Source organism: Leuciscus leuciscus (genome assembly GCF_965113295.1).
Source record: "Leuciscus leuciscus genome assembly, chromosome: 7".
NCBI classification, from domain to species: Eukaryota; Metazoa; Chordata; class Actinopteri; order Cypriniformes; family Leuciscidae; genus Leuciscus; species Leuciscus leuciscus.
The window spans coordinates 32,456,807-32,480,082 of NC_138731.1; the positions used below are offsets into that span (position 1 = coordinate 32,456,807).

Sequence of the window (23,276 nt, forward strand, 5' to 3'; positions counted from 1 at the left end):
TTTTACCTCTGATGCATGTAAACCTGTTGTAGGAGACTCCAAAACAACATTAGGAAACTTTAAAATGGCATAATAGGGGCACTTTAAATTAGGGCTGCACGATTAATCGCAATTTCCATGTAATCGCACTTAAATCGAGATAGTTATCACGATTTTGAAATCGCAAAGGCTGCGATTATATTTATGGGCAGCTTGTCATTGATGTACGGCTCTGTAAATGCTGCTCCATCTGAAACGACTGAGTTTGAATCACTTATAACGTCCTTTTGAAAAAGGAACATGCGTCAGACAGCTTTCCAAACATGAGAAGCATTTAATATCCTCTTGTCTAACAAAAGACAACATTTAATAACATGCTTTTACTCCAAACTAACGACAGTTGAGCATCCTTCTGTGAGATGATGTGGCTTTTTAAACAGAATAAGGCAGTTGTGTGTTTATTGGTCATGTTTAATCAATCAAAGCATTTCAATCTCCTGTTTATTCATATTCAGCTACAGCAATAGGGATTTCCTGGAGTGACGGGCTATCTACTTCTGTGGCGGGGCATATTTGGCATGTCTACACGAGAGTGCCCTCTGGTGTTCAGATGGAGCAGCATTTACTACCGATCAGCCGTGCTGCACTGACAAGCTGCGCATAAAATAAACGCAGCCTTTGCCAAATCGCGTGCAGTTTCAGTGCGATTAATTGTGCAGCCCTACTTTAAATCGATTTCTGTAAAAGAAAATATATCCCTTTGCATTGAACTTTGAGCGTTGTAACTTTGCAGATGTTTTTTATGCTCAAACAGCAACATTTCACTAACTGAAGTTAAAAAAGTGAAATTATAATCAAGGACCCCTTTAAACCTTTTAACGTTGTTATATTTTCGATTATATTTTATTGTGAAAATCATCCAGTTTGCTAAGAAAGGTTGATGAGAAAGCCCTCTTGTTTTTCCTCAATGTATTTCGGTCATGTTATTCGAGCTAACCTAACTTTAAAATAGACAGGTTTCATTTTGAACCAATGTCTTTTTTTGTAACTTGCATGTGGTTGTTAGTGAATTTATGTTATCTCATCAGTGCTGATGTGTGCTCTGCTGCTGCCTTTTCTTTATTTGGCCTTATATTAATGTACTAACCTGGGCTGTGTTTCCTAAAAGCATTGTAAGCCTAAGTAAATTGTAGAACCATTGCCACCAATGGTACGATCAACTTGGCGCTCAATGCTTTTGAGAAACTCAGCCCAGACCTGTTTTTTATGCTATGATTTAATATACTTTGAACCAGCCAACAGGATCCTCCTGGGAACCATAACATGTACTATAAAATTATCTGGTAGCCTACTTGTTTTGAACAACATATATTGTAGTTATTTAGTGATTGTTATACAATATGATCTTATAACTCTAAATCGTTCTTCAAGAATCTTTATCAAAACGATCAGCTTTGCATTTAACATTGTTTCTCACAAGCAGTTCTGTGCTACCATGTATGTGCACTAAATATGAAATGGCAGATATTCATTTTCATGAGAAAACAAATTTGAACTCTTGGAATATATGTAGGGTTTGGTATCGTTTGAATTGTAACCAAAAAGGTTAAAAAACAACTCTGATATCATTCACATTTATTTGATGTCTTGTTGCTAAACATTTCATTGTAGCTGAACACCACAAACAAAAATCAACAGGCTAAAGAACACTTACACAAGGAACTTTAGCCTATGGTTTAAAAACACCATAGCAAAAACAACTAGCCTAACTAATATAGATTTCAAGCAGCATTAAATACAAGTATATACTCAGTAGTTAAAAAAGAACAATAAAAAAATCAGCAAGTGCACAAATAAATACAACTGAACAAAGATATGATTGAAATAAACAAAACGATTTTCAGGTATTCAGGTACAGAAACTGTAATCAAATGTAAAATAACACTGCACTTTATAAATAAAATATACATTACAAATATAGTTACAAAAGTTATTTAGTCAAGAACAGCGACTGAATTTTCTCTTTTCGAGTAACATTATTATATGCAGATGGCAGCAGGAATATTAGGCTTCTGCCACTTTAAGAGCTGCATGGATCCAATGTACTATTACACGTGTTTTATTTGTCAACTGTTTACGTTCACTTAAGACATAACCAACTGTGTTTACGAGGATATTTTGACATTTTTGTGTCTTTGTCCATTCAAAATACACAAATTCGTGCAAAAAGACGTGGAAGAGAACTTCCAGTAACTATTCGCAATATTCAGTATGAGAGGCGGCTTTCTTTGTGCACAGCACAGAAAACAGCGGGTGAGTCTTACGATTTAAATGGTTTAAAGTCATATTAAAATGCACACAAAGGAATCGATAAGAGAAATAATTATTTTTATAACAAGTATCCAATTCCTGACCTTGAATATGAAATGTAAAGTATTTTGCATATAGATTTGTAACTATACAACATCTATACAAATGTGTCTAAACAGGTTGCCATTATAAAGAGCATGGTAAATTTAGTCTAAGCGTTTGCTTGAATAAAAACAAAACAAAAAAACACCCTGTTTACTTTATTAGTGCACATACCTGGTCTTGTACAAGATATATCTGTTCCAAAGAAAAACATTTCTTTGTGATTTAGAATCATAATTTAAAAATCTGCTCCTCCTTTTCCCTTTTGGCTTAGGCTATGTCAAATAGGCCTTACTGTGACGTAATATGAGTAATGTAGACATTGTCATAGTTATCTCACCTTTGGTCTAGCTCCGTTCTGAAATGCAACACCTACTTTTCACAATCCAATTCCTGATAGATAAAATGAAGTCCCTCCCTATTTTTTTCTGGCCGCTCAGAAATGTGTCAATTCACATTGATTTTATCTTAAGAGCGCATGAGATCTAAGCCTGGACATAGAATGAAAATGAATACAATCTTAATTTAAAAATAAATTCTAGTTATGCTTAGCTCTAAAATATTGCATGAGCTCTTTAAAAGCACAATCTCTATAAAATGAGTTAAAAAATTCTGTATCCAGTAATCATGAATTTCAGGCAGGTCATGTGAATTCATTTGTCAAAAGGTGTGAAAACTCCTTTTAAAGATTGATTGATGTTAGTATCTTTATTATTTTTCAGGTTATGCAATGGTCTCTGCAACATATCCAGTCCCCCAGGTGGTGCTTTCACTTTCAGAAGTGTGCCGGTTCTCCATCGCTCTTGAGGAGAAACTGATTTCTTCTGGTGTGCCAGCGACATAAGCAGACAAGATTGCAAAGATCTGCCCCGTGTCGAGTATGACGGCCACGACCCGTGGCTCCCCTGTGGGAGGGAATGACGGTCAGGGCCAGGCTCCGGATGGCCAGTCCCAGCCACCCCTGCCCCAGAACCAGGTCAGTGCTCCATTTGGAATTCCCCCTTTACATTCCGATCGCTGTTGGAACACATCTGCCTTTTGCTGTTACTCAAGTAAAACTGTCACTGAAAATAATTTATATTTCATCGATAAGGTTTGCAGTCCCTGGGTTGTGCTGCGTTAAATTCTTCAAACCACTTTTGATCCGGTTTGACAGTTGACTTAGTTCCAAAGAAAAAAAAAAAACATTTGCTGACACTCATGGATGCAAATGTGTTTCTGTAATTGTGCTCTGCCCTGAAAGGAACAGATGTCAACAGAGGGAAAAGTTATTAGGTAACGGTAGGAAGATCCAAAAAAGAAAAAAAACGCCTCTCCTGGATCAGATCACAATGTTTCTTCTTTAATGTATGTGCCTTCTGCATTTAAGAGATAAACATGAGCTTATCTCTGAATTGTTTGTAATAATTGATCTTTTCTTTCATTTTTTTTTTTACATTTCCAGTATTTTATAAATATTAATCTTGTACACAACTTAGAAAATACCAAAAATTCTTTGTTTCTAGGAATGTCTGTGATATAACACAGTACTTTTTTGGGTGGTCAGATTTTTTTTATCACATAGTGTGTACATATTTTCCATGTTTTTTTTAGCATTGTTGGTACAATAATCCACAGCGTTCTGCTACATCATTATTTGAATTACTTAATTGCTCATTAAATCTGTTTATCATATGAAGTGATTATGTCACAGAAGACTTGGATTAAGCTGCTTGGTTCATATTCATATAATTAATGTCTATATGAACTTTTGAAGCTTAAATTTGTTTTGTGTGGACCTTTAATGGATGAAACAAAATTATAAGAGAATGTTTTAATTTTGTTTCAGATTATGGAAAAAAATTGGGTTTCTTCTGAGATGTATATAGCCTATGTCTTTCTGAGCTTTTGGAAGCAAGGGCATCACTGTCTTTATTGTGTTTCCGATTGAATAACGCTTTAACAAAGGTTTAATGCATTTGTGGTAAAAAAACTGAAACCCCAGCATTATGACCAAAGAAAAGGCAAGAGGCTCCCTTTGATTTTGTTTCAGAGGGCAATTGTTACAGTCTCCAGGGATAGACTGCAGCAGTGTTATCTATTACACCTGTGCTCAACGAATGCATGTTAAAAGGGAGGAATCAATGAGGATGAGACGCCTGGCAGAGAAAAGCACACCAGTTGGTTAGAAATGTGTAGTGCCTAGACATGAGAAGCAAACTGGCTATGTAGGTCAGCCAAGCAGAAGGAGCCTTTTCCAGCACACCCCCACATTTCCCAAGTTCCGCAGGCTCCATTCAGCTCTACATGCAGAGCTCCAGCCCACATGCATCCATTGACACGGCACAGGAAACTGACTCTGAGCATCTTAAAGCTGCTTTATCTTCCTTACGGTCGCTTTCATTCTTTTAATCCCTCACATGGAAACATACTTTATGCTTGCTTATAAGACACCTGAATCATTTAGGTAAAGACCCGGCGCCAGACACAAATTCACGGACGGACATTACATTTTTTTCAGGGGGCACAAATGAGATCAACCTCATAATAACATTAATCGATTATGATCGATTATTTATGATACAATGATAATGATCGACAGTGCATAATAATGTACTGACGGTAACAAGGTTGCAATGTTGAGGAGAAATCGAAACAAATGAACGCAACGCACACATAGAAACTCAGTTAACATATTGTGGTAAAAATTCAGTTTTTATATTTATAATATGATAGTCAATCACTCGACCACGAGTGCTGAATACCATCACGATTGAAAATATGACTGATTTCATATGACAGTTCAATAACAAGTAATTCATATTAAAGGAGAAGTTCACTTTTAAAAAAACTTTTGCTGATAATTTACTCACCCCCATGTCATCCAAGATGTCCATGTCTTTCTTTCTTCAGTCGAAAAGAAATTAAGGTTTTTGATGAAAACATTCCAGGATTTTTTCACATATTATGGATTCCATTGGGACCCAAACGGTTCAAGGTCCAAATGACAGTTTCATTGCCGCTTCAAAGGGCTTTAAACGATACCAGACGATGAATAAGGGTCTTATCTAGCGAAACGATCGGTCATTTCAAAAATAAAATAAAAAGTTGACGTTTTATAAGCACAAATGTTCGGCTTGCTCTGTTCTGTGATGCGCGTTCGTGACGTCACGTAATACGCAATTACGTTGAAAAGGTCACGCTTGAAAAATTGAAGAAAATGTTCTTTTTGGCTTTTTAATATTAAAACACTCAGGATGCGCACACGAAATGGGCATTTTAAACGATAAACTGACACAAATACATTTGAAAATGTTTATATGGTCCTCCTTCCGCACATTTGTAAACACATCAAACTTGACCTTTTCAACGTAATTGCGTATTACGTGACGTCACGAACGCGCATCACAGAACAGAGCAAGGCGAACATTTGTGCTTATAAAACGTCAACTTTTTATTTTATTTTTGAAATGACCGATCGTTTCGCTAGATAAGACCCTTATTCATCGTCTGGTATCGTTTAAAGCCCTTTGAAGCGGCAATGAAACTGTCATTTGGACCTTGAACCGTTTGGGTCCCAATGGAATCCATAATATGTGGAAAAATCCTGGAATGTTTTCATCAAAAACCTTAATTTCTTTTCGACTGAAGAAAGAAAGACATGGACATCTTGGATGACATGGGGGTGAGTAAATTATCAGCAAAAGTTTTTTCAAAAGTGAACTTCTCCTTTAAGTCACTTACATTTTAGACTAAATATTGACTTTTTGTTCCATTTTAGCTGCCAAAATAGTTCCAATCCAAACAAAGATAACAGCAGAACCATTTTGTCTCACCGTAACACTCAACCGTGTTTTCATTACTGAATGATTCAGCGTTTTGAACGAATCGGTTGAGCCAAAGATTCAATGAGCCATTCATAAGCAACTGCCTCATTCTTAATGAATCAGCAGTTTGAATGAATGACTCAATGACTTTCTAAATAAGACCGCTTATCACCTGCTTTCCCGCTCATTATCGACAAACCAATCAAATCTGTTTAAATTATTCTTTAAAAAATCAGAACAAACACATTTTTATTTTTATTCAGGAGTTATGTATATACAAAACGATAACTTTTGATAACAGTAGCCTATTGATTAAGAAAAAATATTGTGCAAACAAGCAAGTACGTGGAGTTGGTGAAGGGAGACCACTAGTGACTCACAGGGCGGGTCAGGTCCCCCAACGTCCGGCCATGGCGCCGGGACGAGTGTGGCTTTCGTTTTTTAGTTTCACTTAAACCACATAAAGTGTTAAAAGGAAATCTTCTAGATTTTTTTCAAGTAAATTATTTTACACTCATGTTTAATTTATTTACCATTTACCATCATTTATTTGCCATGAATAGTCTTTATGCTAACCAGAGCGGCATGATTAATCGTTAAAAGATTGCAATCACGATTAAAAAACCCAGACAATCTTATTGCTAAATGACAACGATTCGGATGTCTATTAAACCTTGGACAAAGTCACACCGGAACATTCAAATCTACGTTTGCGCTGTCACTTACTGAGAAAGCAGTTATCATAGGTATATACAGGTCTTTTCACCCACACATTATCATTATTTCTGTTACAATAAAAGTTTTTAGTTTGATTTAAACACTGATATCTATCTTGGTGATCAATAATTTTTTTGAATGTAACTTGACATTTCAAATACAGATTGTAATATTGTATCAATTACATTGTAACACCATTAGCTGGCGACAAGTGACTTAAATTGGTTGGTTGTTGAATAATTAATTCAAGAGATTTATTCAAAAACACTGCTTCATCCAGTAATGAAACAAGGGAAGTCTTTTTGACTTATACTTCACCTCTAGTAAAGTATATATAACTTTTAGTTGTCTATTCAGAATCATGATCTCTATTTTAAAAAAAAGAAAGAAAAAAGTGATTCTCAATTTATCTGGAATCATGAAGATCTGATGCTAGACGTTCCAAAGTTGAGTTGGTGTAATTTTTTTTAATGTTTTCTCTTATGCTGCATTTATTTGATAAAAGAAAAAAAAAATCAAATTGTGTTTTTTTTTTTTTTTTAGGATACTTTGCTGAATACAACGTTTTGAAATATGAAATAGGATTTACTGTCACTTTTAATCAATTTATTGCATCCTTGCAAGATGAATAAATTAGTATTAATAAAAAATTGTGTTAATCCCAAACTTTTGAACTAAATTGTGGTGTATATTTGGGGCAAAGCCTATAATTTCATTGCATACAATTAATGGTTCAATCAAATCCAGGTGGTTAAAACCACCCTACATAGTTATACTGGTAAATGCAAAGCATTAAAGAAAACAAGTGTTGCGAGCATAGTTTCGCGTCATCTTTTACAGCCTGTGTGGCAAACTTTGATTAATGAGGCCACTTAATGGTGCTCTCCAAGTTTGTAGTAATGACCCAGAATGTTATCTTTGTATCTGAATCGTGCACTTCCTCAACCTCGGAACTGTTTGCATTTCAGACATCCTCTCCCAACTCATCAAACGAGAACTCCCCAGTGAGCCCTCCAGATGAGCAGGGTCAGGGGGACTGTCCCACTCCCCTGGAGGAGGAGGAGCCAGCTTTCCCTCACACTGAACTGGCCAAGCTGGATGACATGATCAACAGGTTTGGGCTCTTATTCTACATTTGGTCAAATTTTGTGTATAATTGAATCAGGAGCACTGGAGATGAACGATAAGGATGTTGATATGAAGTGTATTTTATTAAGGCTATTATCCATTGATAGAGAGATTGCACATCTGTGTCTTATCAGTTATGTATTAAGTAGACTAATTATGCTGTTGTTGTTTTTTATGTACAGACCTCGCTGGGTCGTTCCAGTTTTGCCAAAGGGTGAATTAGAAGTTCTTCTTGAAGCTGCTATAGATCTTTGTAAAAAAGGTAATGCTTTATTTTTAGCTCTTGTTTGTCATTTGATATTCATTAGTTTTTTTGCTACTCAGTAGCAGAAGCTGTATTACCTTTATCTGCATAATTTTAAGCTTTCACTTTTGCTCTCAAAGGAATTATTCAGCCTCATTAAATCTCAGCCTCTGATAGGTTTTTCTTTCATTTCTATCTCCAGGACTTGATGTCAAGTGTGAAGCATGCCAGAGATTTTTCAGAGATGGCTTGACAATATCCTTTACGAAAATACTGACAGATGAGGCTGTTAGTGGATGGAAATTTGAGATCCATGTAAGTCCTGTAACCTGCTTGATGGTGGCATTTTAATCATGCCTCCCATTTCAGAAACACATTTCGTCTTTTTGTTTCCACATTAAAGGGTTTTACTAACCATTTTGCTGTCAGGTCTGTCCTCTCAAGAATTGATTACTTATTTGGGTGGCTGTGAAGAAACATAATGTTATTTTGGTTGCCTTCATCTTATTTGGCTGTTTGATTGAAATGCCAAAGCTTTGATCAAAGAGCTCCTTTCAGTAAAACAGAGGCAGTATTAGGACATAGCTCTGAGTCATCGCTCTCGTATAAGGCTTGTTTTCGCTCCTTAATGGCTGCTCTAGGATCAGCCTCAATGGCACTGCAAATATAGATCATGTTTTTGCATTTAAAGACTTCCCACTCACTGTAAATCAAAGTGCTTCAACTACATTTGCATTTTAGTGTATTTTAAAGCCAGAACATACTCAACACTTCTAGGGGTACGTTTCTGGCCTGACATGTTCTGTCTCATTCTTTCGACAGCGGTGCATCATTAATAACGCCCACCGACTGGTGGAGCTGTGTGTGACCAAGCTATCTCAGGACTGGTTCCCTCTTCTAGAACTCTTGGCAATGGCCACCAACCCCCACTGTAAGTTCCACATCTACAATGGTACCCGGCCCTCTGAGACGGTGCCTGCTGGGGTTCAGCTAGCTGAGGATGAGCTGTTTGCCCGTCCACCTGACCCTCGCTCTCCCAAGGTGAGAGGGTGTTTGTGCCACTGGAGAAATTTAAGATTAATCTTTTGGACCTTTATGAAACCTTCAATTTATGAATTATTGAATCCGTTTTTTGAAATGGTTAAACTTAAAAAGAAATGGAGACTATTAACACAGCACCTGAAATATACCCTTTTTTTCTTATGCATTCCTATACATTTTTAACGTGTATTTTAATTTGATGAACATTTTAAGCATCAGCTACCTGTTTATGAATATGTCTTTAGCTTTAATTTTAAATGTTTTATCCTGTATTGGTCTATTCAGTGACAACTTCCTGTTTATTTGTTTCCTTCAGGGCTGGTTGGTGGATTTAATAAACAAATTCGGCACCTTAAACGGGTTTCAAATTCTGCTTGATCGATTCATGAGCGGCCAAGCTCTGAATGTTCAGATTATTGCTGCACTCATTAAGTAAGAACTATCAAACATATTGGACCAGTTTGCTTGAAAGCTGGAATTTATTTTAGTAAGGTTTGATTAATTTTTTTTATTTTTTTGCAGGCCTTTTGGACAGTGCTATGAGTTTCTCACTTTGCACACAGTGAAGAAGTACTTCCTTTCCATCATAGAAATGGTTCCCCAGTTTCTTGAAAACCTCACTGATGAGGAATTGAAAAAGGAAGCAAAGAACGAAGCCAAAAACGATGCCCTGTCTATGATAATCAAATCTTTGAAGAACCTGGCTTCTCGAGTACCAGGACAAGAGGAAACCGTGAAGAATTTAGAGATATTTAGGTTAAAAATGATTCTTAGGTGAGCTGAACATTGGCTTAAAACAGTTTCAGTTTAGGCAGTACGTTAAATGGTTGTTCTTAATCATTAACCTTTTGTGTTACAGGTTATTGCAGATTTCTTCTTTTAATGGCAAAATGAATGCACTAAATGAAGTAAACAAGGTGATTTCAAGTGTTTCCTACTACACGCATCGTCATGGCAATCCTGAAGAAGAGGAATGGCTGACAGCAGAGCGCATGGCAGTAAGTCATGCTGCAGTACTTAACGATTGAACCGGAGAATGTTATGAGCCTTGTCAGGCAAATTATTTGGTCATTATCATTGAATATACTGAGCAAACGAAACTTGTCATTAAGATATAAAGGTCTTTAAGGCAGTTGAAAAAATTTTTTGGTTCAAATCTGTATATTAACATTAGATGAACATGTATTTATTTCTCGCAGGAATGGATTCAGCAGAACAACATTTTGTCTATTGTGCTGCGAGACAGCCTTCATCAGCCACAGTATGTGGAGAAACTGGAGAAGATCCTTCGATTCGTCATCAAAGAAAAGGCCCTAACGCTTCAGGACCTGGACAACATCTGGGCCGCTCAGGTGAGAGACAATCTCAAGTTCCTGTGTGATTAATGTATATTTTATGATAATGTATAATTGTTTAAAATGATGGCATTCTTACATTCTTCTTAAATTTGCTTTTAAATATATAAAAAAATCCCTTTAACTCATTGTTTCCAATAATGCATTAAGTACCTGTAAGAACATTGATGACATTCATACATTGCCATACAATGTCTACAATATTACCAATCAAAACAAAACATTAATCTGTAAATATAATGAAATTATATATTTAACGCATTGCATTTGGCAGTTTTTCTAAAATGTATGCTTTATTAGTAAAGCTTTATTAGGCAAACTGTCATTCAAAGAGGTTTTGTGATTGTAATAATGGTATTTATATCCTCAGGCTGGGAAACATGAGGCTATTGTCAAGAATGTTCATGATCTCCTTGCAAAGCTGGCGTGGGATTTTTCACCTGAACAGCTGGACCATCTCTTCGACTGCTTCAAGGTTATTTATAATGAACTGGCGATTGCAGTTTTATACTTAAAAAAAAAAAAAATGTTTTATTAATGTAGAGACCATACGTTGGTCATACGTAGACTTTTCATTAGGACTCAGCATGTCTATGTGTGCCTTGCTAGCATTCCCACAGATTACAGAATCTCTGTCTTCAAAGGAATACATTTTATGGTTTATAGGAGAGCTGGACTAATGCAAGTAAAAAGCAGAGAGAGAAGTTACTGGAATTGATTCGTCGGCTGGCAGAGGATGACAAGGATGGTGTGATGGCTCACAAAGTGCTCAATCTGCTGTGGAATTTGGCCCATAGTGATGATGTCCCTGTGGATATCATGGACCAGGCCCTTAGTGCTCATATCAAGATTTTGGACTATAGCTGCTCCCAGGTACCATGATCAACCTTGGTTAAATATGGAAAATGTACTTAATTTACTTGTAAATGTACTTGCATGTACCAAAACAATTCATTTTGATATGATGTAAACGGTTGAGAATGTTAAATTAAAAACAGTGCTTTTCATCTGCTGTAGGACAGGGACACACAGAAGATGCAGTGGATAGACAGATTCATTGAAGAATTAAGAACTAATGACAAATGGGTGATTCCTGCACTGAAGCAAATACGGGAGATCTGTAGCCTCTTTGGAGAAGCCCCCCAGAATTTAAGGTAATACAATTGGTCTCAACCAAATTTAACCATCAATAGCATTGATGCTTGTTTTAGTGCAAAAAAATAAGTGGACAAATATATTTTTGGTGTTATTTACTCATATTCAAGGAGTATTTTCATGAAATTCAACCACACATTTTAGGAAGAGCATGTAAATGTAGCAAATGTATCGTACACATCCCTGTTGTTTTTCAGAAAGAAAATACCTATTAACTTACTAAAGAGCTTAGAGGGGTAAGTGGACAGTTAATTTTGGGAAATATTATCATTATTATTATTATAACTAATTTTAAAGCTTAAGTTTGCTTTTGAATTTCAGTAAATTAGTAATTTGCTTGGTGTCTCCTGCACCATCTAATCAAATCACCAATCAGTGTCCATGGACAAGATTCATGTGTATAAAGCTTCTTACAGTAAGAGTGCTGCTGTGGGTTACATTTCATAAACTTACAAATGCATACTCTTGGTATATGGACAAGGTTTGGATCTAGTGCACTCTTCCTTTGGGATGCTTTAAACATGTGAGTCTGTTGGAGAAAAATAAAATTGCAGAGGAAGGCTGAACTCACATTTTCCAATACTTTCCAACACCTTATGCAATGAGTTTTATATGACGACAAATTCTTTTTCTGCCTTTGCTTTGATGTCTCGGGATATTGCTTCTCTTATGTAAATTTAAGCTTTCAATTAGGGACAAGGAAATAGTCTGTTTCTATATACCTAAAAAGCCCATTGTCATACAATTTAGATGAATAAATTGCAATATAATGGACATATTAAAAATAATTAATGTGAAGGAAATTTTAATCAGTTATGTTTAATGCGTTTTTCTTTCTTTACAGTCAAACGCAGCGGAGCCCACATGTCTTCTATCGACATGACTTAATCAACCAACTGCAGCACAACCATGCACTGGTCACTCTTGTAGCAGAGAACCTGTCTGCATACATGGAGAATATGAGGCAGTTCTCGAAAGGTTTGTGAGTCTTGACAATGTTTTTTTTTAATGTTTTTTTTTACATACCTATTCATAATTTATGAATTAAAACATTTGTTTTTGTTCAGGTTTATGCCCACGATGTTAAACATTTGTTTATGCTAACTTTAATATGTTTTATCAGAGCACACAGACTTTGATCCTCAGACGGTTAGGCCAGGAAGTCGGTATAGTCATGTTCAGGAGGTCCAGGAACGGCTTAATTTCTTGAGGTATTTATACTTTACAAGCAGCCTTTCTATATGCTATATAGATTGCAGAACCCATATTCTATTCCATCCCTTTCTCTTTTCACATTATAATTGGACTCGGAGCGTTACTCGTTTTCTCATGAACCTAAGTATCACAGTGTCTACTAGATTAAACTGTTTATCACTGTAGCTAGGTAATGAAGGTGCCAGAAATGGAATGTTTTTCACTTCACATTTTTACTTGTTTTTTTTCATCCCTTTGATTGAATTACCAAAACTAAACGCACACAGAAATGTTCTTTGTGTATTAGGCTATTGTATTATTAAAATCTAATTATTTGTCATAAATGTCAAGATTTTTGTACACCAAGGAACAGACAGTTTCTTGGTGTGCACCTGAGGTCAGGAAAACTGATTTCACACCAATCAAACTTTGTCATCAAATGAATTTTGTCAGCATAACAAGGTCTATTATGAAAACGGACAGTTCTTAGACTCTCTATAGACTCTTAACAAATCACTAAATACCCTCATCCTTCAGGTTCTTACTGAAAGATGGGCAGCTCTGGCTCTGCGCACCTCAGGCTAAGCAGATCTGGAAGTGCCTGGCAGAGAATGCGGTGTTCTTGTGTGATCGGGAGGCCTGCTTCAAATGGTACTCCAAACTCATGGGGGACGAGCCCGACCTTGACCCCGACATCAACAAGGACTTCTTTGAGAACAATGTGCTGCAGCTCGACCCTTCACTGCTGACAGAGAACGGAATGAAATGCTTTGAACGATTCTTCAAGGCAGTCAACTGCAGGGAGGGCAAACTAGTGGCAAAACGCCGGGCGTACATGATGGATGACTTGGAGCTGATAGGGCTGGATTACCTGTGGAGGGTAAGCTGTTGGATCTTCATGGGTATGTTCAGAGCTGCTTGTTCTGGGATATTACCTGCCTAAAATGTCTTCGTCTGTAGTCTCTTGGTTATTTTGGTAATTTTGAAATATGTCTCTGTATTGTAAATGGCAAGAAGCAAAGTTGGAAAAAAGCCCTTAAATGAAACATTTGGGTTTGTAAATAGTTATCAGAATTGTATATTGTATTGCAATGTAAACAGGGGAACAATGCTAATTTTGCTAGTATTTTAAAGCTAAATGAAATTTAGCCAAATACTAAATGTCTGTCTGAGCTCAAACCATCTCTCGTCTTCCTTTTTTTATTGACAGGTTGTGATTCAAGGAAGTGATGATATTGCTAGCCGAGCAATTGACTTGCTTAAAGAGATTTATACAAACCTTGGACCAAAATTACAAGCCAATCAGGTAATAGTTTTTAGTGGAGATGCATATCACTTGGTGTAATAAATGTTGCGTTTCTCTTGAGCTTGTTTTTAAAATGTGTCACATGACTGTTTGCAGGTAGAGATCCATGAGGATTTTATTCAGTCTTGCTTTGACCGGCTCAAAGCATCCTATGACACCCTGTGTGTGCTGGACGGAGATAAAGACAGCATTAACTGTGCCAGACAAGAGGCCATCCGCATGGTGAGAGTACTGACTGTGCTCAGGGAGTATATAACCGAATGTGACAGTGACTACCATGAGGAGAGGACCATCCTGCCCATGTCTAGGTAGACCCATTCAACCCTGTCATAAATTGAGTTTAAATTGTTATTTTTGCTTAGCTGTGACGACCAGATTCTAACAAACTCTCTCAAACTCTTCCTTTAAGGGCTTTCAGAGGAAAGCATATTACACTAGTTGTGCGTTTCCCAAATCAAGGCCGACAGGTTGATGATCTGGATATTTGGTCGCATACCAATGACACAATTGGTTCTGTGCGACGCTGCATTCTGAACCGAATAAAGGCCAACAGCACGCACACCAAGATTGAACTTTTCATCGGGGGAGAGATCATAGACCCAGCAGATGACAGGAAGCTAATTGGGCAGCTAAACCTCAAAGACAAAACTGTAGGCATTTGCTTGGGTGTTTTTCTCAATTTACATAATAAGGAATTTCACACACATAACCGTTGCCTTAAATTTAACAGTAAGTGTGAACATGATCTGTTGTTATATTTTACAAGAGTACTTTTTCATTCCCTCTCTTCCAGCTCATTACAGCCAAGCTCACCCAGGTCAGCGCCAATATGCCTTCCAGTCCAGACAGCTCCTCAGACTCCTCCACTGGCTCCCCTGGGAACCATGGAAATCACTACAGTGATGGGCCAAACCCTGAAGTGGAGAGCTGTCTTCCTGGCGTGGTGAGCATCATGCCATTCAGGCACATAATTGAGCCAAATTGTCTATTGTGTTAGGGTAATGTTTACACATTGAAAGGGGAGCACAGTGACTTAAATTACTAGGTTACTGACATGGTGAAAAATGGAATGCGTTTCCTCCTAACACATTTTATCATCCAAAGTATCAAGCTGTCTTTGACAGTCATATGTTATACAAAAAAAAAATAGATGGATAGATGGAGCTGATTTTTGGAATCTGGCATTTGTGTCTCTAAGATGGATGGATGGATGGATGGATGATCGATCGATCGATCTGAATTGGATAAGCTATATAGATACAGATAGATATGGCACATATGCCAGAATCCAAAATTCAGCTCAGTAACTTGATTTTTTTTTTTTTACTTTTAATGTTTTGAATCTACTTGGCAACATTGGCTGTTTGTTTAAAGTTATGGTTAATGTAATTGGAAAAAATTACCCTTTTAAGCCATTTTGAAGCATTGAATGTTGGTCAAGCCTAACTCAGCACCAGTATTGCAGATCCCTTCTCCCCATGTCATCATTTATTCTATTATGTATTATATTAAAATGTATATTGTAAGATATAAACATCCTTTTGCTATGCCCTTGAGAAAGGCACTTGACAACATTGCTCCAGGTGATTGTCCATGTAATACGTGTATTGGAAGTGTTGCAGAATTGATATTACATTTATCACTGCCTTTATTACAACTACCTTAATGTTTTGTGTTGGGCAGTTTTAAGTGTAACCTCTGATTCTTCTTGTCTCAGATAATGTCGCTGCACCTGCGCTACATCTCTTTCCTCTGGCAAGTTGCGGACCTGGGCTGTAATCTCAACATGCCTCTCCTACGGGATGGAGCTCGTGTTCTAATGAAGCTCATGCCTCCAGGTGCTCTATATGCTTCATTAGATGCCTGTTTGAGATGACTAGCTGTACCAATCTGCTGTCTCTATTCATTACGCTTTCTGCTTTCCAGATAACACCACAGTGGAAAGCCTGCGAGCCATTTGTCTGGATCACGCCAAACTTGGCGAAAACAGCCTTAGCCCCACATTGGACTCTCGTTTCTTTGGGCCGTCACCATCTCAAGTGCTTTACTTGATTGAGGTTTGTTCAATATGACAATAGCTACTTTTCCACCATTGGGCCGAACAGTTCTAAAAACTGCAGGGACCGGTTCCAGATATATTTTCACTTGAGCTTGTTTCGGCAAGGCACGATTACAAACCGTTCTCGGCCCGGAATTCTCCAGTAGAATTTGTGTAGTTATGCCGCCACTCAGGATTGGTCACTTGTCTGTTGCCTGGCTACCTCTGTAGCTGACGAAGCGTGGTATTTTAAACGCAAGTAAATAAAAAAATGAAAAGAAATATCATCCTTTATAATGCAGTTGCTATTTACATGTCATATGTCTATAGACTGTTGTGTTGCTAAGGCAATGACTGCCACAGTGGAAAATGAAACCATATCCATACCGGCTAGGCCAGGTCGGCACGGAATGGAACGGTTAAGCACCGAGAACGGTTTGGTCTGATGGTAGAAAAGCGGCTAATATTTTATGAAACTATTTTACATAAAACTATTTATGTATAGAAACACATCTGGTTATGTGTACCACTCAAAAGCAAGGTTCTTTTAATATAATGTATATACCATTATAGTATTTTATTTTATTTTGAATAAAACAAAATGTCAGGCAAACACAGTTATACACATTAAGTGCTACTGTACTAAAAATGTAACATAAATAATAATACAATTAGTAAAGTTTTTTTTTAATATATTTAGCTTTTTTATTTCAGTTTTAGTAATGTTAGATATTTTTTGTTACTTGCCAATGCAAGGAATAATATTTATATTTTATTTTAATGAACAATAACAATATTTAATAGTTTTAGTATTAGTTGCAATAACAGCTTTTTTTTGTGTGTGTGGCATGAGTCTTTGATTTGCACAATGTCTCTGTGTACCTCAGGTGGTGTATGCCTTACTCATGCCTGCCAGTGGGACGTTGGGTGAGGATGCTAGTGACTTCCAGTACAACTTCTTGAAGAGTGGTGGGCTGCCACTTGTTTTGAGCATGCTCACCAGAAATAACTTCCTGCCAAATGCTGACATGGAGACCCGGCGGGGAGCTTATCTCAACGCACTAAAAATAGCCAAACTGCTGCTCACAGCTGTAGGCTTTGGCCATGTGAAGTCTGTGGCGGAGGCCTGCCAGCCTGTGGTGGAAGGGACTATCCCTGTATCTCCTGTAAGTTGCCCTTGCTTGAGCTCTTAACTGTTCCTTCTAAGGAAGGTGTTGCAGAAGTATAAGCACAATACCTTCGGTGACTATTATTTTTACAGAAAAGAGAACATGTACACATTCAGTTTTTAAAAAAATACTTTAGAATTTTGTTTTAATCTTGTACATTTTTTTTTTACAAGGAACACAATTAAAAGCCATTACAATATCATATTTGGACTTTAAAACTGCAGAAAACACAAGAGAGGGAGAGAGAGTGAACCTGCTGTCACTTTTTACACTTTTGTCTAGTACTGCATCTCATAAAATTGCACCTGGCACAGCCATAGTTTGTAATTGGGACTAAGTATGGTGTTTTATTGCAAAAACAGAATTCTGTTGCAAACACTGCAAGTAAGTAAAGTGTTTCCTACTGAGTGGTGTTGATTCAGTGGATTTTATAGGTTCAGTACTGAGCGTTTCATTTCTGTTTAAGACTAACCTTTCAGCCTCCCTGACATTCATCAATCATATTAGAAACAGTCTGGCTTGGACTATGTATCTCCACAAATGTCAAGGGTGTACAGTGTCTTGTGAGGAAAACTCAAACAGACTCCAGAAACGCTTCTGAGTTTTCATCACAAGACACTTACATAAAGGATTATTAACCATGAGAAAGAAGAAAGTCTGGAGTGCTTGAATCATGCAATTTTCTCTTTATTTGACAATTTTTCTATACATATAATCGAACAATATGTGTGCAACTAATAGAGGTGAAAAATGACCACTGACTCAATGATACAGTATCACCAATGTGAAGCTCAATTTTTTTTTTTATACTAACTTCCATGAATTCTTTAGTTAAAGTGTTACCCACTTTTTATTGTTTTTTTATTCTAGTAGTACATGTAAAAAAACAATGTTTACTCGTTCTCCGGCTTACCTGGACCAAGACATTCAAGTTAATTTGTCAGCAAAAGTTCTCCAGATGATGTGTTCTGGCAGCTAGGGCTTTCATGAAAACTACAGATTATACTTCCGCATTTTTGTGTCCCCACCCATGGACAGTCGGATTGACAGAAGGTTATTAAGTTATTGTAAGGGTAGGTTTATTACTGAAATGTGTATCTTACTATGTCTACTCTTTAAACAACATTATGGTAAAAATGTAACACTATGGCAACAGCTTTCTTACTTGTATGTGACAGCATTTTGCTTCAGGGGGTTGGGCGGAACTGAGAGATTGACAGTTTTTCATTTTACCCTTCTACCCCTAAAACACTGTTTGTGGTCATCCAGTTTGAAATGTTGACCACAAACACAGAGATTTTTCAGATTTCCCGTCGCGGAGTTCTCCATATTTACTATTGTTTTATTTAAAGCCCATTTTGCCAGCCATGAAGGATCCCTTTAAAAATCATGATTTGAGATATTAAGTCCTTGTTTTAGGATGTGGAAATGACTGATGTTGGGGATAGTTTGCTGCATCTAAACAGTATTTCACAGATTATAACTTTGCTCGGAGAGGGTTGTTAAACCGTTATATCACTCCAGTCTTATGCTACAACTTAAGCACTTAATGTTGAAGTTTTGTGGTTATATCTCTGAAACAGTATGATGCTGGCATTAGGGTATCTCACTATAAAATACGTATTACAATACATTTCATGTATATACACTACCATTCAACGGTTGTTAAAAAAATAAAAATCCAGCTTTGCCATCACAGAACTAATTAAAAATAATTATATTTTATTTATTTTTTTACTGTATTTCTGATCAAATAAATGCAGCCTTGGTGAGTTAAGCGATTTATTTAAAATTTAAAAAAAGACAAACTTCCCAAACTTTTGAACAGTATTTATTTTCTGTTTGTTTTCTTTTTGGAATCTGCAGGATAACACTTTTTCTTTAATCATTCATAGATCAACCAGACTACACATGACCAGGCTCTAGTGCTACAGAACGCCCTACAGAATATCCCTAACCCCTCCGCCGAATGCATGCTTCGGAACGTGGCAATCCGCCTCGCCCAGCAGATCTCGGATGAGGTATGTTATACAACTCCACACAACCTTAGCCTGCAGAAACTGGTTTGTTTGCATTCAATTTAAATGAATGTCCTTGACAAAAATGTCTGTAATGTATTTTATGATCAAAAGGAAAGCAGATGTACTATTAATGCTGGTTGCATAGTGTTTCGTCAAAACCTCTCCTTTTCTTTGAATGTGACAAAAGATATGTACAAGGGAAATGCCTCATGTTTCAGGCTCAGTTTTCAAAGTTTGTCCTTCTATTCCTATTCCTAGAACTTCTTCCAGGCCTCAAAGTATATCCCAGATATCTGTGTCATTCGAGCAGTTCAGAAGATAGTCTGGGCTTCTGGCTGCGGCTCTGTTCAGCATGTCTTCAGTTCTAATGAGGAGATCAGCAAGATCTATGAGAAGGTTCTAGTTCTTATCTGTATTGAAACACCCAAACACATCAAAGTGTGATTGATTGATAAGAATCAGACTCAATATTTACGCCTGTTATGTGTGATCTCCCGCAGACCAATGCTGGCAATGAGCCGGATGCAGAAGATGAGCAGGTGTGCTGTGAAGCTCTTGAAGTCATGACCCTGTGTTTCGCTCTCATGCCCACTGCACTAGATGCACTTAGCAAAGAAAAGGCCTGGCAGACCTTCATTATAGATCTGCTGCTGCACTGCCAGAGCAAGTGAGTTATTGTAGACATCTTTAAAACTTTCGTTGGGTAGTGTGCTTGGGCCATTTCAGTCATGCTGTTCCTTTTGAAATGTATGACTTTTTTCTTTTTTTTTTTTTTTTATAAAATAAATATGCTTTTTTTTGTATTTATTTAATTTAAATTTTATAACATATTATACTAGACTTTCAGAAATGTTTTGAATTGTAAAATCCTTGTTTAATTATTTGTATTTAATTTTGTAATTTATTATTAATTAACGCAACTTATTTACATAATGTCAAGAAATTTAACTGAAAATTTAAAAGTAACAATGAAACTAAGCTCAGTGAGGAATTCAGAGTATGAACTTAAAATTTAAATTAAGATTGTCATTTTTGTAACTGGATTTGGAAAATCAGTTGGAAACTGATTTCTGTAATTTTATCAAATATGATGTGTGTTTTAGAGACAAACCAACAATTTCGTAAAATTCATAGCTAATACATTCTGATGTTTGATCCTAGGTCTGTTCGTCAAATGTCCCAAGAACAGTTCTTCCTCATGGCCACCCGATGTTGTATGGGCCATAGGCCTCTTCTGTTCTTCATCACCCTTCTCTTCACAGTTTTAGGTGTAAGTGTCTTTCATATTTCTCTGGGACAAAGCTGGAAAATTAAAATGTTTCCTTTTTTGCTAATTCAGAACATCTCATGATTTATATTTCTCTGTATCCATTTGTGTTCCAGAGCACTGCAAAAGAGCGGGCAAAGCACGCTGCTGATTACTTCACTCTTCTAAGGCACTTACTCAACTATGCATATAACAGCAACATTAATCTTCCTAATGCAGAAGTTCTCCTAAACAATGAGATTGATTGGTTAAAGCGAATCCGGGTATGTTCATTTACTTAAACTTCTTTTTGGAATTAACACAAAGCAAACTTTAGTGTGTGCAATTTTGAGTCTTGTCTCCCTTTATTTTTAGGATGAAGTGAAGAGGACTGGGGATCCTGGGGTTGAGGAGACCATTTTGGAAGGTCATATTGGTGTCACAAAAGAGCTACTGGCTTTCCAGACCCCAGAGAAGAAGTTCTACATTGGCTGTGAAAAAGGAGGTGCTAGTCTCATCAAGGTAATCTCCTGGGCCATTTTTAAATGACAAAAAAAAAAAAAAAAAAATCCATATTTGTGTTTGCCTTGTGTCAAAACTAATTGATTTTCCTTTTCTTTGTACAAACTCTTTATAGGAGTTAATGGATGACTTCCTGTTCCCAGCATCTAATGTGTACCTGCAATACATGAAGAGTGGAGAATTCCCCACTGAACAGGCCATACCTGTGTGTAGCACCCCAGCCACCATCACTGCTGGCTTTGAACTGCTGGTTGCACTTGCCGTTGGATGTGTGCGAAATCTCAAGCAGATTGTGGACACACTAACTGATATGTACTATTTAGGTGTGTGCAAATATTAGAAAGAAGTGCAGCAGATTCTGATTCCTAGAAACGGTGCAGTCAACTCCATCATATATGCAGTTATTAACTTGTTTTTTTTAATGTATCTTCAGGTTGTGAACCACTTACAGAATGGGAATATTTGCCACCGGTTGGCCCACGGCCCACCAAGGGGTTTGTGGGTCTGAAAAATGCAGGTGCGACTTGCTACATGAACTCAGTTATCCAGCAGCTTTACATGATTCCCCCCATCAGGAATGGCATCCTGGCCATCGAAGGCACAGGCAGCGATGTGGATGATGATATGTCTGGGGACGAGAAGCAAGATAATGAGGTACTGTCTAACATGGTTCATTCAGTTCATGAAAATTTTAGCCTTTACGTGAATGCTTCAAACAAACATAGACTCCTATTATGCAAAACAAATATCTCTAGATATGGTTCTAGTATGGTTCAATTAAAAAGCACAGTGTGAATGCGAAGTGTTTAAGGTTCGTTTGATTTTCAAATTTTAGAGATTCTATATTTTTGGCCATTACATATTTGAATTCACTTTCAATGGATAGTGCGATTGCAATTAACTCAGTTCACTTTTGGTCCATATAAAGTGTTGAAGATTAAAAAGTGCTTCAGTCTTATTTTAGTATTATTTCATATTAGTATTAGATTCATATTGCCTTGGGAACAGCTCAGATGGAGGGGTGTGGCTTCTCATTTCCCACTATAATTAAGCTCAGGTGTGAGCTTTAATAATCCAGAAAGTGCTTACATCTCTTGCACTTGTTGTTTTAGAAGCACACTTAGTGGACTGCTCCAAGAGAGATTGTGTCTTCAGTTTCTATTGTATGTTCATGTCATTACTATTACATTGTACTTGTTTAATTGTTGAACTGCCCAGTGATGATGATCATCCTTTCTCAGTACCAAGTGACTGACAAATATAGCCATCTCCAGGGTGTACGGCCTGTTGCCATTCCCTGGAGCTGAGGGCATTTTTACAAAAGATCTCTGTTTTAATCATATCGCAATGGAAGTTACTTCAATTTACTGAAAATCTTGCTTTAATTTTGCAGAGTAATGTGGATCCCCGGGATGAGGTGTTTGGCTATCAGCACCAGTTTGAAGACAAACCTTCTCTCGGTAAGTCAGAGGACAGGAAGGAATACAACATTGGGGTTCTTCGGCAGTTGCAGGTCATTTTTGGACACTTGGCTGCCTCCAGATTGCAATACTACGTGCCTAGGGGTTTCTGGAAGCAGTTTCGGTAAGTTCTCCCTCTGTTTTCCTTTCTTTTAAGACTACAGGACAATATGCAACACTTTAAACTGGTCTCTTCATCTCTTCCTCTCTCTGCAGGTTGTGGGGTGAACCAGTCAATCTGAGGGAACAGCATGATGCTCTGGAGTTTTTCAACTCGCTGGTGGACAGTCTAGATGAGGCTTTGAAAGCACTGGGTCACCCTGCCATGCTGAGCAAAATACTGGGTGGCTCTTTTGCTGACCAGAAAATATGTCAGGGCTGTCCTCACAGGTACATCAGAAATCTTATACTGTGATTTGTTAGGACTTTGTTTTTTCCCTTACTAGATCCTTTGTGTCTCATTGAAACACTCCATACTGTCTT

The 23,276-nt window shown here is 37.2% G+C and overlaps 1 protein-coding gene across 8 annotated transcripts in view; it reads left to right on the forward strand.

Moving 5' to 3' along the window:
- Window positions 1-23,276, forward strand: part of usp9 (ubiquitin specific peptidase 9) — a 39,238-nt gene that overhangs the window by 5,717 nt on the left and 10,245 nt on the right. For 4 of the 8 annotated variants that reach the window (XM_082175504.1, XM_082175499.1, XM_082175500.1 and 1 more), the window contains exons 2-34: window positions 3,114-3,367; window positions 7,883-8,028; window positions 8,225-8,304; window positions 8,489-8,601; window positions 9,109-9,327; window positions 9,644-9,759; window positions 9,850-10,101; window positions 10,187-10,325; window positions 10,527-10,679; window positions 11,053-11,157; window positions 11,349-11,555; window positions 11,700-11,836; window positions 12,035-12,073; window positions 12,682-12,815; window positions 12,961-13,048; window positions 13,569-13,911; window positions 14,242-14,337; window positions 14,434-14,645; window positions 14,747-14,987; window positions 15,131-15,280; window positions 16,055-16,175; window positions 16,264-16,394; window positions 17,263-17,541; window positions 19,440-19,565; window positions 19,824-19,961; window positions 20,066-20,232; window positions 20,727-20,835; window positions 20,949-21,095; window positions 21,187-21,333; window positions 21,449-21,656; window positions 21,767-21,987; window positions 22,727-22,917; window positions 23,010-23,183. In XM_082175504.1, coding sequence (XP_082031630.1) covers window positions 3,272-3,367; window positions 7,883-8,028; window positions 8,225-8,304; window positions 8,489-8,601; window positions 9,109-9,327; window positions 9,644-9,759; window positions 9,850-10,101; window positions 10,187-10,325; window positions 10,527-10,679; window positions 11,053-11,157; window positions 11,349-11,555; window positions 11,700-11,836; window positions 12,035-12,073; window positions 12,682-12,815; window positions 12,961-13,048; window positions 13,569-13,911; window positions 14,242-14,337; window positions 14,434-14,645; window positions 14,747-14,987; window positions 15,131-15,280; window positions 16,055-16,175; window positions 16,264-16,394; window positions 17,263-17,541; window positions 19,440-19,565; window positions 19,824-19,961; window positions 20,066-20,232; window positions 20,727-20,835; window positions 20,949-21,095; window positions 21,187-21,333; window positions 21,449-21,656; window positions 21,767-21,987; window positions 22,727-22,917; window positions 23,010-23,183 — 5,225 coding nt within the window. In that variant the 5' untranslated portion in view covers window positions 3,114-3,271. The remainder of the gene's footprint in view (window positions 1-3,113; window positions 3,368-7,882; window positions 8,029-8,224; window positions 8,305-8,488; window positions 8,602-9,108; window positions 9,328-9,643; window positions 9,760-9,849; window positions 10,102-10,186; window positions 10,326-10,526; window positions 10,680-11,052; window positions 11,158-11,348; window positions 11,556-11,699; window positions 11,837-12,034; window positions 12,074-12,681; window positions 12,816-12,960; window positions 13,049-13,568; window positions 13,912-14,241; window positions 14,338-14,433; window positions 14,646-14,746; window positions 14,988-15,130; window positions 15,281-16,054; window positions 16,176-16,263; window positions 16,395-17,262; window positions 17,542-19,439; window positions 19,566-19,823; window positions 19,962-20,065; window positions 20,233-20,726; window positions 20,836-20,948; window positions 21,096-21,186; window positions 21,334-21,448; window positions 21,657-21,766; window positions 21,988-22,726; window positions 22,918-23,009; window positions 23,184-23,276) is intronic. The other 4 variants (XM_082175502.1, XM_082175505.1, XM_082175506.1 and 1 more) reach the window with 1 other exon arrangement.